The sequence below is a fragment of the Mytilus galloprovincialis genome, chromosome 3 (assembly GCF_965363235.1).
Source record: "Mytilus galloprovincialis chromosome 3, xbMytGall1.hap1.1, whole genome shotgun sequence".
Classification (NCBI taxonomy): domain Eukaryota; kingdom Metazoa; phylum Mollusca; class Bivalvia; order Mytilida; family Mytilidae; genus Mytilus; species Mytilus galloprovincialis.
This window is the reverse complement of record NC_134840.1, coordinates 14,508,525-14,522,924: the sequence shown is the minus strand read 5'-3', so window position 1 is coordinate 14,522,924 and position 14,400 is coordinate 14,508,525. Positions and strand designations below refer to the sequence as shown.

General features: G+C 34.1%; 1 protein-coding gene across 1 annotated transcript; it reads right to left on the bottom strand.

Annotated features, from left to right (window-relative positions):
* Window positions 1-9,396: 9,396 nt before the first annotated feature.
* LOC143066329 (uncharacterized) lies at window positions 9,397-11,559 on the bottom strand. The gene is made up of 2 exons (XM_076239297.1): window positions 11,159-11,559; window positions 9,397-10,559 (listed from the first exon to the last, which is right to left on the bottom strand). Exons 1-2 carry the CDS (start codon window positions 11,505-11,507, stop codon window positions 9,400-9,402), a joined length of 1,509 nt encoding a protein of 502 aa, XP_076095412.1. The 5' UTR covers window positions 11,508-11,559; the 3' UTR covers window positions 9,397-9,399.
* Window positions 11,560-14,400: the final 2,841 nt, after the last annotated feature.

Below are 14,400 nucleotides of genomic sequence, written 5' to 3'. Positions count from 1 at the left end.
TAGACATTTTCGTATAATTGGTAAATGTCTTAACGTCGTTTACCGCGGTAATTACGTAACTGTATATTTGACGTCGCTACTTAGCAACGATATTGTATTCCTACATGTAGTTTAGATAAAGATTTCGTTCTAAGAAGACGTTCTTCATTATTTCGTTAGAATATATGTCAAATTGGTGCCGTGACAAAAAGAACGATAAGTTCTGAACTCAAAAATATTCGAGCTGGACATCGTGGTGCAGTCACGAAATTACTAAAGCGAGTGAGCGGAAAATTTTGACGAGTTATAAACAGATTTATCATGTTAAGGAGGGGTATTTTTTGCAAATACCCCTCAAGAAGTCAGACACACAAATCAATAAAAGTGTTTGTAGATAGATGTTTTGGTGTTCTATTAAATTGTTCCTTTTAAAATTGTTATACGATGATGACTGATGTACCCATATTTTGACTATTTTATTTATTGTGTCTGTTTAATCAATGTAAATATAACAGAATTTGATGAGACTGTCATCAAAGTGAGAGGTTCAGCGCTATAAAACCAGGTTTAATCCACCATTTTCTACATTTGAAAATGCCTGTACCAAGTCAGGAATATGACAGTTCTTGTCCATTCGTTTTTGATGCGTTTTGTTATTTGATTTTGCCATGTGATTATGGACTTTCCGAATTGATTTTGATACTGAAGTTCAGTATTTTTGTGATTTTACTTTTTTTTTAGTGTTCAAAAACGCATTGATGATCGTGACGTTACAAGCGTCCAGTCGGATAGAGTATTTTTTGGCAAATACCACGGCAGAGAGGGTAAAAAAGGCAGAATACGATGTGAATGAAAGTATGTTAATCAGGGAAATGATACGGAAGAAGGAAACAGTTATCTCGGAACTCAACGACAAAATTGTGGAAGAAATTTCGGAAGAGGACATTCAAGAAGAGATAGAAGAAGCCGACAGGTATGAATTTGATATTCAAATTACTTTAACAAAATTAGCAAATGTAATCCGGGAAGCAGATAACACAACATCTACAAAACAACAACAATTAAAGCCGCACGCCACAGAATTTACACTTTCAAACAACCAAATAAACCCAACTCCAGTAAGTTTCACGCCAGCAAATAATTCAGCATCTACATTTTCAAACTCCAGTATGTACCATAAATTACCAAAGCTTAACCTACCCACGGTCGGAGGAAATATACTGGAATGGCAGCCATTTTGGGATTTCTTTTGTGCAGCAGTTCATGAAAATTTGTCCTTAAATGACGTTCAGAGTTTAACTATTTAAGGTCTCAATTGTACGGAGAAGCAAGTCAGTGCATCTCAGGATTACAAATTACAAACACAAATTACGCTCAAGCCCTACATGTATTGAAACAGAGATTTGGTTAACCCCACAGAATTGTGAATGCCTATATGCAAAGCCTTATTGTTCTACCCAGTCCATCCGCGAATATTAGAGAGCTAAAGAACTTTTACGACAGTATGGAGAATTACATTCGAGGTCTTGAGGGAATGGGACAGATACATGTATCGTACGGGAGACTTCTAGTACCAATTATCTTAAATAAAATTACCGGAAACATCCGACAAAGTATGGTACGCGTTCACGGAAATGACAGATGGAATTTCCAGTTGCTACGTGACGCAATTCAGCATGAAATTACTATCCAAGAAGTCAGTAAGTTGTTTTGAATCAGAATCAGAATATACATCTACGTCAGCATTTATAGTAAGTACAAAACGAAACTACGATTCAAATAACAGAAATTTAACCAGCAAAGCCTGTATATATTGTAACGACATTCACGCTCCAAACATTTAGGGGACGACCATTTGATATTCCGGGGGCGGGGGGTTGCAGGGAGGCTGGCAGGAGGATTTTGAAAATAAATAACTCAGCCTTGAGAATCACAAAAATAAATGGTTTGTTCTGTGGTAGTTTGAAAATAAATTACCAGACTTGCAATGTATTGATAATAAATAACTCAGCAGGTCTAATCGAAAGTATGAGATGGCACCATATTCTTCATAAATTCATCTTTTTTCCCAAAACAAAATCGGGAAACACTTCTCAATTTTTTTAATAATAAAAGTATAAATATTATTTAAATTTATTACATTGGTTGCAATGAATTACATTGATTTCCCAGTTAAATAAAAACCGATAATTTCACATGTGAAATAAACGTGGTTATTTCACTCTCTGACGTCATACAACAATAAGCGCTGTCAAGACGTCGATAACGTCGGATCAAAACAAATTGTCAATGCGTAGGAAAAAGATATAGTTCCTTACATTTTCTACATTAATTTCATAAAAAAAAAGCCATTTGCCAATGTAATAAAAAGAATAACTAATCGCCGTATTTGAATATCAAAAATAAGACAACGCGTGACCGAACTACGCATGGATTAAACGAGTGCGCAATAAGACAACTTGTGACCGAACGCCGCTATGGATTAAACTCGTGCTGCGCACTCGTTTAATCCATGCGTAGTTCGGTCACGCGTTGTCTTATTTTTGATATTCAAATACGGCGATTAGTTATACTATAAATACTTGAAATTTATGTCCGAAAATTGGTTTCATTTAACTTCAGGTATATTGCCTAAGGAAACCTTACCTCACTTTTATTTTAATTAAATGCCTCATGTAGGAAATTTCAAAACCAATTGCTTGTCTCCATATCAAATTGTGTTTACGGCGAGTGTCTAGCAAAAAGCAAGTTCTGTTTTCCCTCAGACGTAGCCTTGATTTTTCGGGATCAATGTTTCTTATTTATTTGTCTTTTGTTCAATGATTGCCCTTCTGTATTCTGTTAGTGTTGCATTCCTTTCGTAATCTAGTAATTTTTTTTATGAACTTGATCATGAGTTTAAAAGAAAAAACTACAGCCACAGACTTATGTATGTGAATTCCATTTTTGCTTTATCATGCACATTGGTCTTTTGATGTTGTCCCTAGAAACTTAAGTCTTACACTGAAAAATTATTAAAACAAAACTTGCATTTTCAGATTAAGAAAGGGTCCTCGGAACACCCAGAAAGCATGATTTTGCATCATTTGTTCTATAGCTTCTTAAGCCATAAGTGGCTCCAAAACCCTTCAAAAAAAAAATTTTGCCTCGCTCCGCTCTGCGAAATATGTTTGCCAATACTTTTAAAGACACATTTAGTTATAAAAAAAACTTTAATACTATGTATGTATGCAATACGCAGATGGGGATATAAAGAGGTTCATTTCTGCAGAAGAGGAGAATTCATTCTGATTAAATGGTACATATAAAATTATAATGACTTGACTACATATGTATTATTTATGATAAACAAATCATTTCGTGAAAATTGTATGTTTTCGAATATCATAAATATAGATGTGAAAATAAATAATCAGTCCCTTGCTTTGAATATCAAATGGTCGTCTCCTTATGTTTTAATTGTTTGAGAAGACTCAGAATTGCAAACTGCAAATCAATAAATGTATGTAAAACTTGCGATAAACGACATCACACAATTATTTGCAATAAGGCGGAGCAATACTCGCAAAACGAAGCAAAAACGGAAACGGAAAATTATAATTAAGAAAAACTAGACAGAAATCTCTCAGTAGCAAGCATGCATTCATTAACGACATCAGTAAGAGCTCAAGTACTTTTGAAAACCGCGATAGTTAAAGTCTCGTCCGACAAAACCCATTTTAGTCAAGCAAACACCTTATTCGACGAATGTGCACAGCGCAGTTGTATTACAAAGGATATGGCAGAAAAACTAAATTTGAAACCCGTAAGAAATAAAGTAATAACTGTCTCGGGATTCGGTAAAACAAATACGAATGTAAGACATCTGCAAGTGGCTACTGTTTATTTACGAGCCCATACTACAGAATTAATACCAATTAATGTAATTATCGTTCCAAAGATTGCTCACCCCGTACAAACATACGCAAGAAATCAGTCATTTTTTCCGTACTTGTGTCACCGGGGAAACGAGGGTGACTTGTCGGGTGTGTAACAAGAGCCTGACTGAATGGCCTCTTGTTACTGAAACTGTGTGATACACCCGATCACACAACGAATGATTGCTCTGAATAGCAATGAGAACTCTGACACTGAAACTCTGGTGAAAACTAACTCTTGAGACTTTGGAACTAGCGAATGAATAAACCAATAATTCAGCATGGAATACTAATACTTTTATTACAGATGGACTGTGTTCAGTGTAAAGTCCAAATCTTCCTTACAGAAATTATAAACAAGTATTTATACAAAATTGAATTGACAAGTATAGACATAACAAATAATAATTAATTTGAGTGATATTGTTCACTGACAAAGATTAAACTATTTTTAGAACTTGAAGAATAGATATTAAATGATAATCTGATTATGACAATTAAGAACATACATTATGAATAAGGTAAAATGTCATTAATTAGCTAACCGAGTATATTAACATGTCACTCAATGTCCAAACTGAGAATTAAATGCCTATCAAAGCATGTTGATTTTAAGTCCTGGATATGAAATGTAAATAGAAACAAAATTATAAAATAATATGAATTATAAAACACAGAGAATTAAAGTCTAAAAACATATGCATCTCCTCCCAATTAAGTCCGTCCTCGGACTTAGCACTATCTATATTGACCGCCTCTTCGGTTGTTATAGTGTCTGTTTTGATTGGGTCGCTGTTGGTTTTGGCAGGATACAAGATGGAGTTCGTGGTTAAGGTCCTGAAGTTGAAAAGTCAATTGAGAAATCGAATCCGCTTGAAAATTTAACTTTGAACATAGGTCTGCCTTTTCTTTTTCCAATGCTTGTTTTTCATTTTCCAAACTTTGTTTCTCGTCTGAAAATTCACTGCAACATAATGCAAACAGTTGATGTACCAGTTTAACGCACTTCTTTTCTTCCTCTAAACTGTGTTGCAATTTTTGAATTTGCTGTACAAACTCCTGTATGTCTATAAGCGAAGCACTTTCTTCTTTCTGTTTATGAATGTTTTCAAGCTCTTGCTTGAACTGGTCTCTCTCGGACTCGATACTCTTCTGATTTTATAATTGAATTTTAAGGTCCTCAATGCACTTCTGCTGTTCTAGTCGTTTATTCCTTTCTTGTGAAATTTTCTGTTTTACACTTAACAGTTCTGTCTTAAGCACATTTGAAATGTCCAAATATTGAATGAACGGTGAATTCCTCATACCAGAGAACGGTAAGGCTCGGATGATGTTTTTACGCTGAATAAAGCTGTGTAACCTAGCTGTATCGCGCTCTTTTTGCTTTCTAGATTTTACATGAACTGGTGTACTTTGTCTGTCTTTTGCTGCTTTTGAAAAACACTTACTTGAGTAATGTCCGAATTTTCTACACGAATAGCACCTTTGATTGACAAATATAATGTTTATGAAATTTACCACATCTCCCACATGCTGGACTGTAACCTGACTGGATGTTCCATGGTCTCCATTGTGGTCGAAAGCTGTACTCCATCACTGAATATTGTTCCCGCTACTTGTCTGGGGAACTCGCTTGGCTGCTTGAGGTCTCTGGATCGTGTGCTGAGCATAGAAGTCAGCACGCCGTCGTCGTCCACCAATCTGTCACCGGGGAAACGAGGGTGACTTATCGGGTGTGTAACAAGAGCCTGACTAAATGGCCTCTTGTTACTGAAACTGTGTGATGCACCTGATCACACAACGAATGATTGCTCTGAATAGCAATGAGAACTCTGACACTGAAACTCTGGTGAAAACTAACTCTTGAGACTTTCGAACTAGCGAATGAATAAACCAATAATTCAGCATGGAATACTAATACTTTTATTACAGATGGACTGTGTTCAGTGTAAAGTCCTGAGTCCAAATCTTCCTTACAGAAATTATAAACAAGTATTTATACAAAATTGAATTGACAAGTATAGACTTCTTCTTCTGTGTATTAGCCTCCTTTAAGTAGGAGCACCTCCGAATGGAGTATATACCCTTAATGTCGTATTAAAATTTGTAGACATAACAAATAACAATTAGAGTGATATTGTTCACTGACAAAGATTAAACTATTTTTAGAACTTGAAGAATAGATATTAAATGATAATCTGATTATGACAATTAAGAACATACATTATGAATAAGGTAAAATGTCATTAATTAGCTAACCAAGTATAACATATCACTCAATGTCCAAACTGAGAATTAAATGCATATCAAAGCATGTTGATTTTAAGTCCTGGATATGAAATGTAAATAGAAACAAAATTATAAAATAATATGAATTATAAAACACAGAGAATTAAAGTCTAAAATATCAAAATTGAGAATTTAAAATTAAAGTCCAAAATAATAAACGAAGCTGCTTTTTGCACTGTCACAAATACCCAAATATTGCAAAACACTTGTCCTGCCTCAATGACAGATATGTTGTTGTCCCAGGAATAAAATCCCCAAAACAAAATCGTTTTAGTGTGTAAATCCCATTTCATAAACTGCTTGATAAATGAATTAGGTATTGACAATTCCCTTTTAAACTCAATATATACGTCCAAGACACTTACCAAAGAGGAAGTACTACATAATCATAGGTCTGTTCTATTTTCCTTTGGAATTTCAATCAAAGGTGAAGAACTTGATCTCCCATCACTGTATTGGATACCTGAAATGCATAAGTTTCCTTACAAACAACAGTACATTGCTGGGTCTTCCAAGTGCTCTACGAAACCTTTTAAGAACGGATGATTTCACGAACTATAGAAATTGACAACGAGGGTCGGTTGAAAACAGAACATTACGAGAAAAGAGATGATTTCAGCTTCCCAATTGTGAACTTTCTATTTCTATGTAAAAATATTTCAGCAGCACCTGCATACGGAGTATATATCTCCCAATTGATACGATATTCCTGGGCTTGTATTTCCTATATTTTGTTTCCTTGACAGAAGGTTTCTGCTCACAAGAAAGCTATTAAACCAAGATTTCCAAATGGTGAACTTGAAATCATCCGTTCATAATCTTTATGGAAGCCATCACAAGTAGGTTGACCTTTACTTTACATTGATCACTTGATATTTATAAAAAAAATTATTATGAAACCTTTGAGTGAGTGAGTTTGACACTAGCTGTTACTGAACATCATGAAACATAATCTCCTGATCATTTATTTTTCCTATTTCTGCTCATTCATTCCGACACATCATATTTAATAAAAGTGGTAAAAAACTTACCAAAGACCAGTTTGTATTGAATAATGAAGTTATTGAATGTTGCACAGAATATAAAGCTTCCAAGGCATAAATGATTGTTTTGTATTAAAAAAATACTCTACTCAAATAAGATGGATGTTTTTTCCCATATGAAACTGTTTAATTCTTGTGTTAGCCCAATATTACTGTATTGTAGTGAGATATGGTCGCTAAATATTGTGAAGAACAACAAAACTCTTGAATCTCAATACTTATCTATGGAATCAGTAAAACTCCAGATCAAATTTTCGAAAGGTCTTCTAAATATTAATTCAAAGGCAGTAAATACAGCTGTATTAGCTGAATTGGGAATGTATCCTATTGGTATACAGGCCCTTTAGTCTTCTGTAGGATTTTGGTAACATATTTTAAAGTCAAATGAAAATGAGGCCACAATTAAAAATATTTCAGTTTGCCCAAACCCGACCCATGATGACTTGGTGTGGGTAGGTAGGTAGGCAAATTCTTTGTTTTTTTCCTTCAGAATTTGCATAAAAATATTAAAAGATCTTAAAACAGTACATCTGTTTTTTTCGTCAAACCTTTGTAGAGTCAACCAAAAGCCATGAATTTAAAACCTCTATACATAAATTAGTCTACTTCATGATTTGTATCCTGAGATGTTTGTAACCCTGACAATTGCTACATGTGTGAAAGGGCTGTCGGATTTATGAAGTGATTTTCAACAGTTACATCAACACGATGTTTGTGTAAAAAAAATATCAGCCGACTATGTATTGATTTAATTTGTTTGCAGTTTTAAAACCCTATAGCTATTAAAATAGATTAAATGTCCTAAAATATTTTAAATGAATTACCATCCATAGTTTCTGTCTTTTTGTTTTTGTTTTGAAAATTTATATTTTACATTATCACACAGGTAAACTAATTTGGCTATAAATAGATCAAAGCATGTTCTGTAGAATCTCCAAACTAAAAACATATTTGTTATAATTTTATTTCTTTAAATAATCAAGTTTAAATTTTTGAAAATAATCATTATTAATAAAGTATAATTGCATAAAGTAAACGTTTTCTGAAGACTATTTTATTTTTAGGTCATCAGGTTCCAGAGGCTTCCTCACAAATTTGTATAAAAATCCCACCATAACATGTGTTTACTTTTGCACATGTGACAAAAAATATTTCTGACAAACGCCAGATTTCTTTTGTCAGAGGGGATTTATATTTATATTGCAATAAATTATTCAGAAGGAGTTACATTCAGTTAAGATTATATTCTGATTCTGTGAGCAATTATAGTTAAATTCTCCCAAACAGCAACGTACTGATCTTGTCAACTGAGACTTGTAAACTTGAACTATTTGAATAAAAAGGCATCTAATTCACATGATAAAGGAAGATTATAATTAAAGACAACAATTTATCAAGAAATAATTCCTTTTTATTCAGTAAAAACAAAATCTTCTTGCAAGATTGTAAATTCGCATCTTCCGGATCCATTTCCTGTCAGAATAACATTGAAAATATTCGATTGCACATGGTTTTGAACAAATCTACCTGAATATTCTTATCAGATATTCGTTTACACGATGAAATTAACATTGAGCATATAGGTAAGGGTTTGGTAGTACAGACAACTACAGCGTAAAAAAAAAAACTGTGCCACTTCACATGTTTCACTTCTTTACGTTCATTAAGTCAGAAGATAAAAACAGAGAACATCGAATATCGATTAACTGCATCTCTTATGCGCTTTCTTTTAATCTTATTCATAGTTACTTTCAAACGCAAAGACGACAATCTTTAAGTTTTATACGATGACGGAGCGGACACGAAAAAAAATCCGCAAAAAAAAATTCTTCTAAAAAACGTCAAAAAAAGAATTTGAGTCGGCAGGTTTATTTTGGGTCGGTCGCGTTTGGGCAAACATACAATCTTTTTATTTTGGCCTGAGTCTTTATTATATAATGTTTATAAAGCTAACACGCAGTTATTTGATGGAATTGCTTCAAAAGTTAAAATTCTACTTTCAAAATTGAATTTCACTCATGTTTGGGAAAATCAATGTACCTTTTCTAAAAAAAACTATTTAAGAAATAATTGATGGCAGCTATACTTTATTGTATTTTTAACATGGGTAGGCATTATATTCGTGATTATTTTTGCCAGAGCGATAGCACCACTCAGGCTGCATTTTTCAGTCAGTTGAATTTGTCAATGGCGGTGGACGTACTAGGCATGTTGCAAGGAGAATCGGGTAAGTCTTTACTAACTAAATTTATCGTAAATGTTCCCCCGGTTATTGTAGCGTTTGTGAAAATACTCATGTCTGACAGAGGATTCCTGGATATTGTACTGACATGATTTGAGACTTGGCAGGAGGGGCCCTTTGACACAGATTCATTACTGTTACTTGCGGTAGCTACACCCTGTAGAGTTGATGAGAGGGCACGCCTTTGTGCATCTGACGGTCCAGCAACATAACTTTCTAACGATTTAATGTTTCTATGCCCCGTAACTGACATGATAGTTAAATCATCGACCCCGGCGCGTTTCAACCCAGTTCCAACGGTAGCTTTTATACAATGGTTGGTGTATCTGTAGGAAAGGCCTGCTTCATTTGAAATCCTTGGCATCATTTGACTCAATTTGTTTTTTCCCATGGCTTGATTAGCATACCAGCAATTTGGTTTTGGATAAAGCAATGGCTGTTGAAACAGAGCATTACATTTAGGACTCAATTTAGATACATAAAAATCTAAACTTGCCACTGGACAGTTTTCATCTCCTGATTTTTCATACATACGCACTTCTTGACGGTTTTCATGGGAATCAACGCCATGGTGAGTTTTATTTGCCTCATTGTATGTCATTTTATAATATGTATGGTCCCTGTCATCCTTGAACTTACCAAAAGATGACTTTGTCAAACTATTTAACCCTTCCTGGCCTCGTCTTCCAAAATTCAACATTAAGTCCCAGAATACTTTGTTTTGTAGTGTTGCTGGTGAATCTGTGTTAAAAACCCCACTTGAATATAAACGCTGTATGTCTCCTTCAGCTACAGGTTTTTTGTGTACCGTAACATCTTTGCCGGCTCTCTTTAGGGTTTTTATCATTCCTGTTATTACATGATTTGATGTCATGAAGGCATTATCTTTCATTAAATTAACATTACGGTTGTATGGTGGAGATGTGAGATGACGGGATATTGCTGCACGTATTCCAACTAATGCTGATTTAGAGTAATCAGTCCCTTTTTTTGTTTGCAGGCTTGGATAGAAAAAGCATAATCTCTCGTTTAATATGGAGCTTTCAAGTTCCTCAAACTTGTCACTGTATTGGTTTTCTGTCAACCATCCTGAAATTTAATTTTATATTTTATCAAGTTTAAATAATATTCACTTTTATAATAAATGCAAATTTAGAAGTATATATGTCCAAATATGATGTTTTAAGGCCTTTATTTTTTATTTTATTGGTTGAATGATTTGTAAATAGTCTTGTTGCGACTCACAGTTCATCATACATGTACATCATACGAAATGCATACATTTTTTGCTGATAAATTTTGTTTTTCTAATGATGATTAAAATTCAAACTGAGTGACAATCTTGTTGCATTTGTAAATGGATTGGAAACCTTGGTGGTATATTGGTAATTACGCCTATTTTTTTTTATAGGAGAATGGGGTTCGATTCCCTGCTAGGGTCAATCCATTTTATCATAAATATGAAACAATTTTGTCATTTCAGTACGACAGTAATAATCATAACCTATAATTTATTTTATATTTTATCGTTAGATTATATGTTTCAATGAAATTATTATATATATATATGCCTTTGCAACAGGAAAAGTGAGGACACAATGTAGTCATAATAGCAGGAAAAATCATAATAATAATTACATGTATATACAATGATAGTTAATTGTTGTGATGTGAGTCAGTTTATTTACCTCTGAAAAGGCGCACTCCCCAATCAGTTTGTTGCTTAGTTGTCTCTTCTACTCTGGCCTGAGCCAACATATCTATGTGCTCTCTGCTTGGCATTTCTTTGAACCTTGGTTTCTTTAAGGGTGGTTCTGGTTCTAAAGCTAGTTCTGGTTCTAAAGCTTGTTCTGGTTCTAAAGCTTGTTCTGGTTCTAAAGCTTGTTCTGGTTCTAAAGCTTGTTCTGGTTCTAACCTTGGTTGTGATTCTTCTACAGGTTCAGAAACTCCTTCAGCAAAATTTGAAAGCTCATCATCTGATTGCGAGCTCTCTTGCTCGAACTTGTATATTGTGGCATCAGTTAGTCTGGCAAACATTGACGTAACTGATGCATCACATATTTCATGTCGGAATACACGTTTTGTTTGACCTGATGAAATATTCCTTATAATATATTGCAGAACAGATTGTTTCTGGTTGAAATGGTCAATTATTATGTAGTTATGTCCTTTATGTTCTACTTTAAGTCCAATTTTTAACGGGATTGTTCTCGCATATTCCATTTTGTTTTGTAAACAAGCAGACGATGAAACGTGTTTTTCAGAGGGAGGGGTTTTCAAGTTGGAACAGCCAACATGGACGTTGCGGAATCCAGGTCAAATAGTTCAATTTCGAATTGTAACACATTGTTGTCATTGTGAAAGTATTAGTAACACAATGTGTATCATTTTAGAGTTTGAAAGTGTTTTAAGTTAATGGAATACATTAAATGCATACCAATTTGATAAAATTCATTTTTCTGCCGTAGTCAATATACGCATGTGCAAACTAATATTATTGGATAATAAAGTATGGTTTCTTTACAAAGCTAAAGAAGCACGTCATATTAGAATTGTTATTATAGCCGTCATGAAGAAGCTCAATGAAAATTAAATTATAGGTACCAGTCTTGTATTACAACTCCAGTTTCCGGTGCGTGTGTCAAACCATGGAGGGAAACAAAATAGTGCATTTTTTTCTGAACTCAATTTCTTCTGTTTGATTATAGGTTTATGCTGAATTGAAACATATATATAGACTTTAAAAAAAATCTTGCACCTTTTGGGGATATCAATCCAGGAAAGTGGAAGGATATCATGTTTACTGGTAGTCAGGGCCGTAAATTACATGGAGGCATGTAGGCAGTTGCCTCCTATTGCGGGCTGACCCCCCCCCCCCCCCCAGAAAATACAAAAATGGTTAAAATCATGCATTAGTTTAATAGCAGGTTATTAATTTGACCAACAAGGTGATTAATCATAATTGCAGGGTGTGTTCGATATTTAAATCGGGTGAATATCGCTGAACGGTACCCAACTCCTTTGCACACGAAAAAATTTCCCGCCAATTTTGTAGCACGGGATTTTCCTATGTCTCATTCGCGGGCATGATAAAAATCCTGCTGTCTCGCTATATCAGACTGAGGAGCAAATTGCGAGGTTGATTGAAACTGGACCACTGGTTCTGATGTTGCGCCACATTAAATGGTTAACAACTAGAAGATTCGTCATAATGTGTGCATAGACTAACCAACTTGTTAATAATGTAAGTAAAACTGTGAATTTTATGTCAAGAGCCGAGGTTCCATGACACCTCAATTTAGTTGATATAATTTATAATAACCGGTCCTGATCAGTGTCGGGTGATTTTTTCTAGACATTTCCAAAAGACAGCCTGTACGTTGTCACTTGTTTTTGAAGTCCCCCGTTAATTCCGTCATTATATATTTAACATCCTGCACATTTTCCGCAAACCGATATTTAAAATAAACTCCTACCCAAACAAACTGAGTTTGTCGCTTGTATGAATTTATTGCTATGTGACTGATCCGGGGTTTGGGTCAGGAAGTTGGACCCACTTTTTATTTTGACAACCGATGTATTCATTTCGTATGGCAACATTTTGTTGACCCCCCTTTTCTTTGCAGGGATTGAATGTGTTGGAATTCCCTCTTTTCAAATAGATCCACCCCTATTACATATCATTGAAGGCCCGACATATAATAAAATCAAAGCGCGAAAGCGCTGTAAAGGCAGTTAATTACAGGTTGTGTGTATTTCTAGTCTAGATACTATAGTACTGTATATCATTATCTTCCACAGTACAGAGGTGGTTTGTAGTATTTAAGATTAAGAGTTCTCTTGTACCTAGTTCACCTATATTCATAGTCTACTGTTTCAGTATATTTTCTGTACCTCGCCACGAAATGAATTTTTTAAGACATAGAATTTTTTTTCTTATTTACATAAATAGACGTCTTTTAATTATTGATTATATACACATATTCAATGACTCCCATCCTATGAAAAGTAGTTGACAAAGACTGACTAGTCACCGTACTGTATGTATTGCAAGAACATCAAGTAACATAATGGTAAATGTGCATTGTTACATGTCAACTTTTTTGATGACCATATTTTTTAACTCGAAGCAAAATTATATTTCAGTATAAACATGATAAAGTAATTTACCGGTATGATTGAAAAAGGAGTTTTTCATTTAGAAAACAATGACATCTGGTGGTCATATACATTAGTCGTCTCATTAGCATTTTAACCACTTCCCATGTTTGCAATTAAGACAAACATGACAATAGAAGAAAATGATGCAATGCAAAAACAAAACTTACTTGTAAATTATGAAATTCTCTTTACGGTATGAGTTTTTCTCATTGTTGGCGATTGTACAGTAGTACCTGTAACTGCTTATACCCATTTTTTATGCACTTTAGTTTGATAAAACCACTAAATATCATGTATATACCACATCTCCTTATTTTTATATGCATTACAATATCATTTACAATTGTAATTCAAATCTATATATCAAACACAGGCACTTGTCTCAAAAAATAAAATTCCTATATACCTTAACATTAAGGTATATATAGGGAAAATTTTTTTGAGACAAGTGCCTGTGATATCAAAGCAAAATGAATTGCACCACTTTCATTCATGCATCCTTTGGCAAAATACAAGTTCTTAAATTACACAATATAAATTTATTTATATAAAAATAAAATTAAGTATACGACTCTTAACAGATACAAATCAAAGAGCTGATTGCTCTGAGGTGGAAGAAGGTGAATAAAAGGTAACTTGAATTACCATACAAGCAGGCTGCTTTGTTCCATTATCGTTATGATGTATTTTTTTTTCTTCAAACAAGAATGTGTCATAAGTATATGGATTTCCCATCCGTACAATCATTTTCTATGTTCAGTGGACTGTG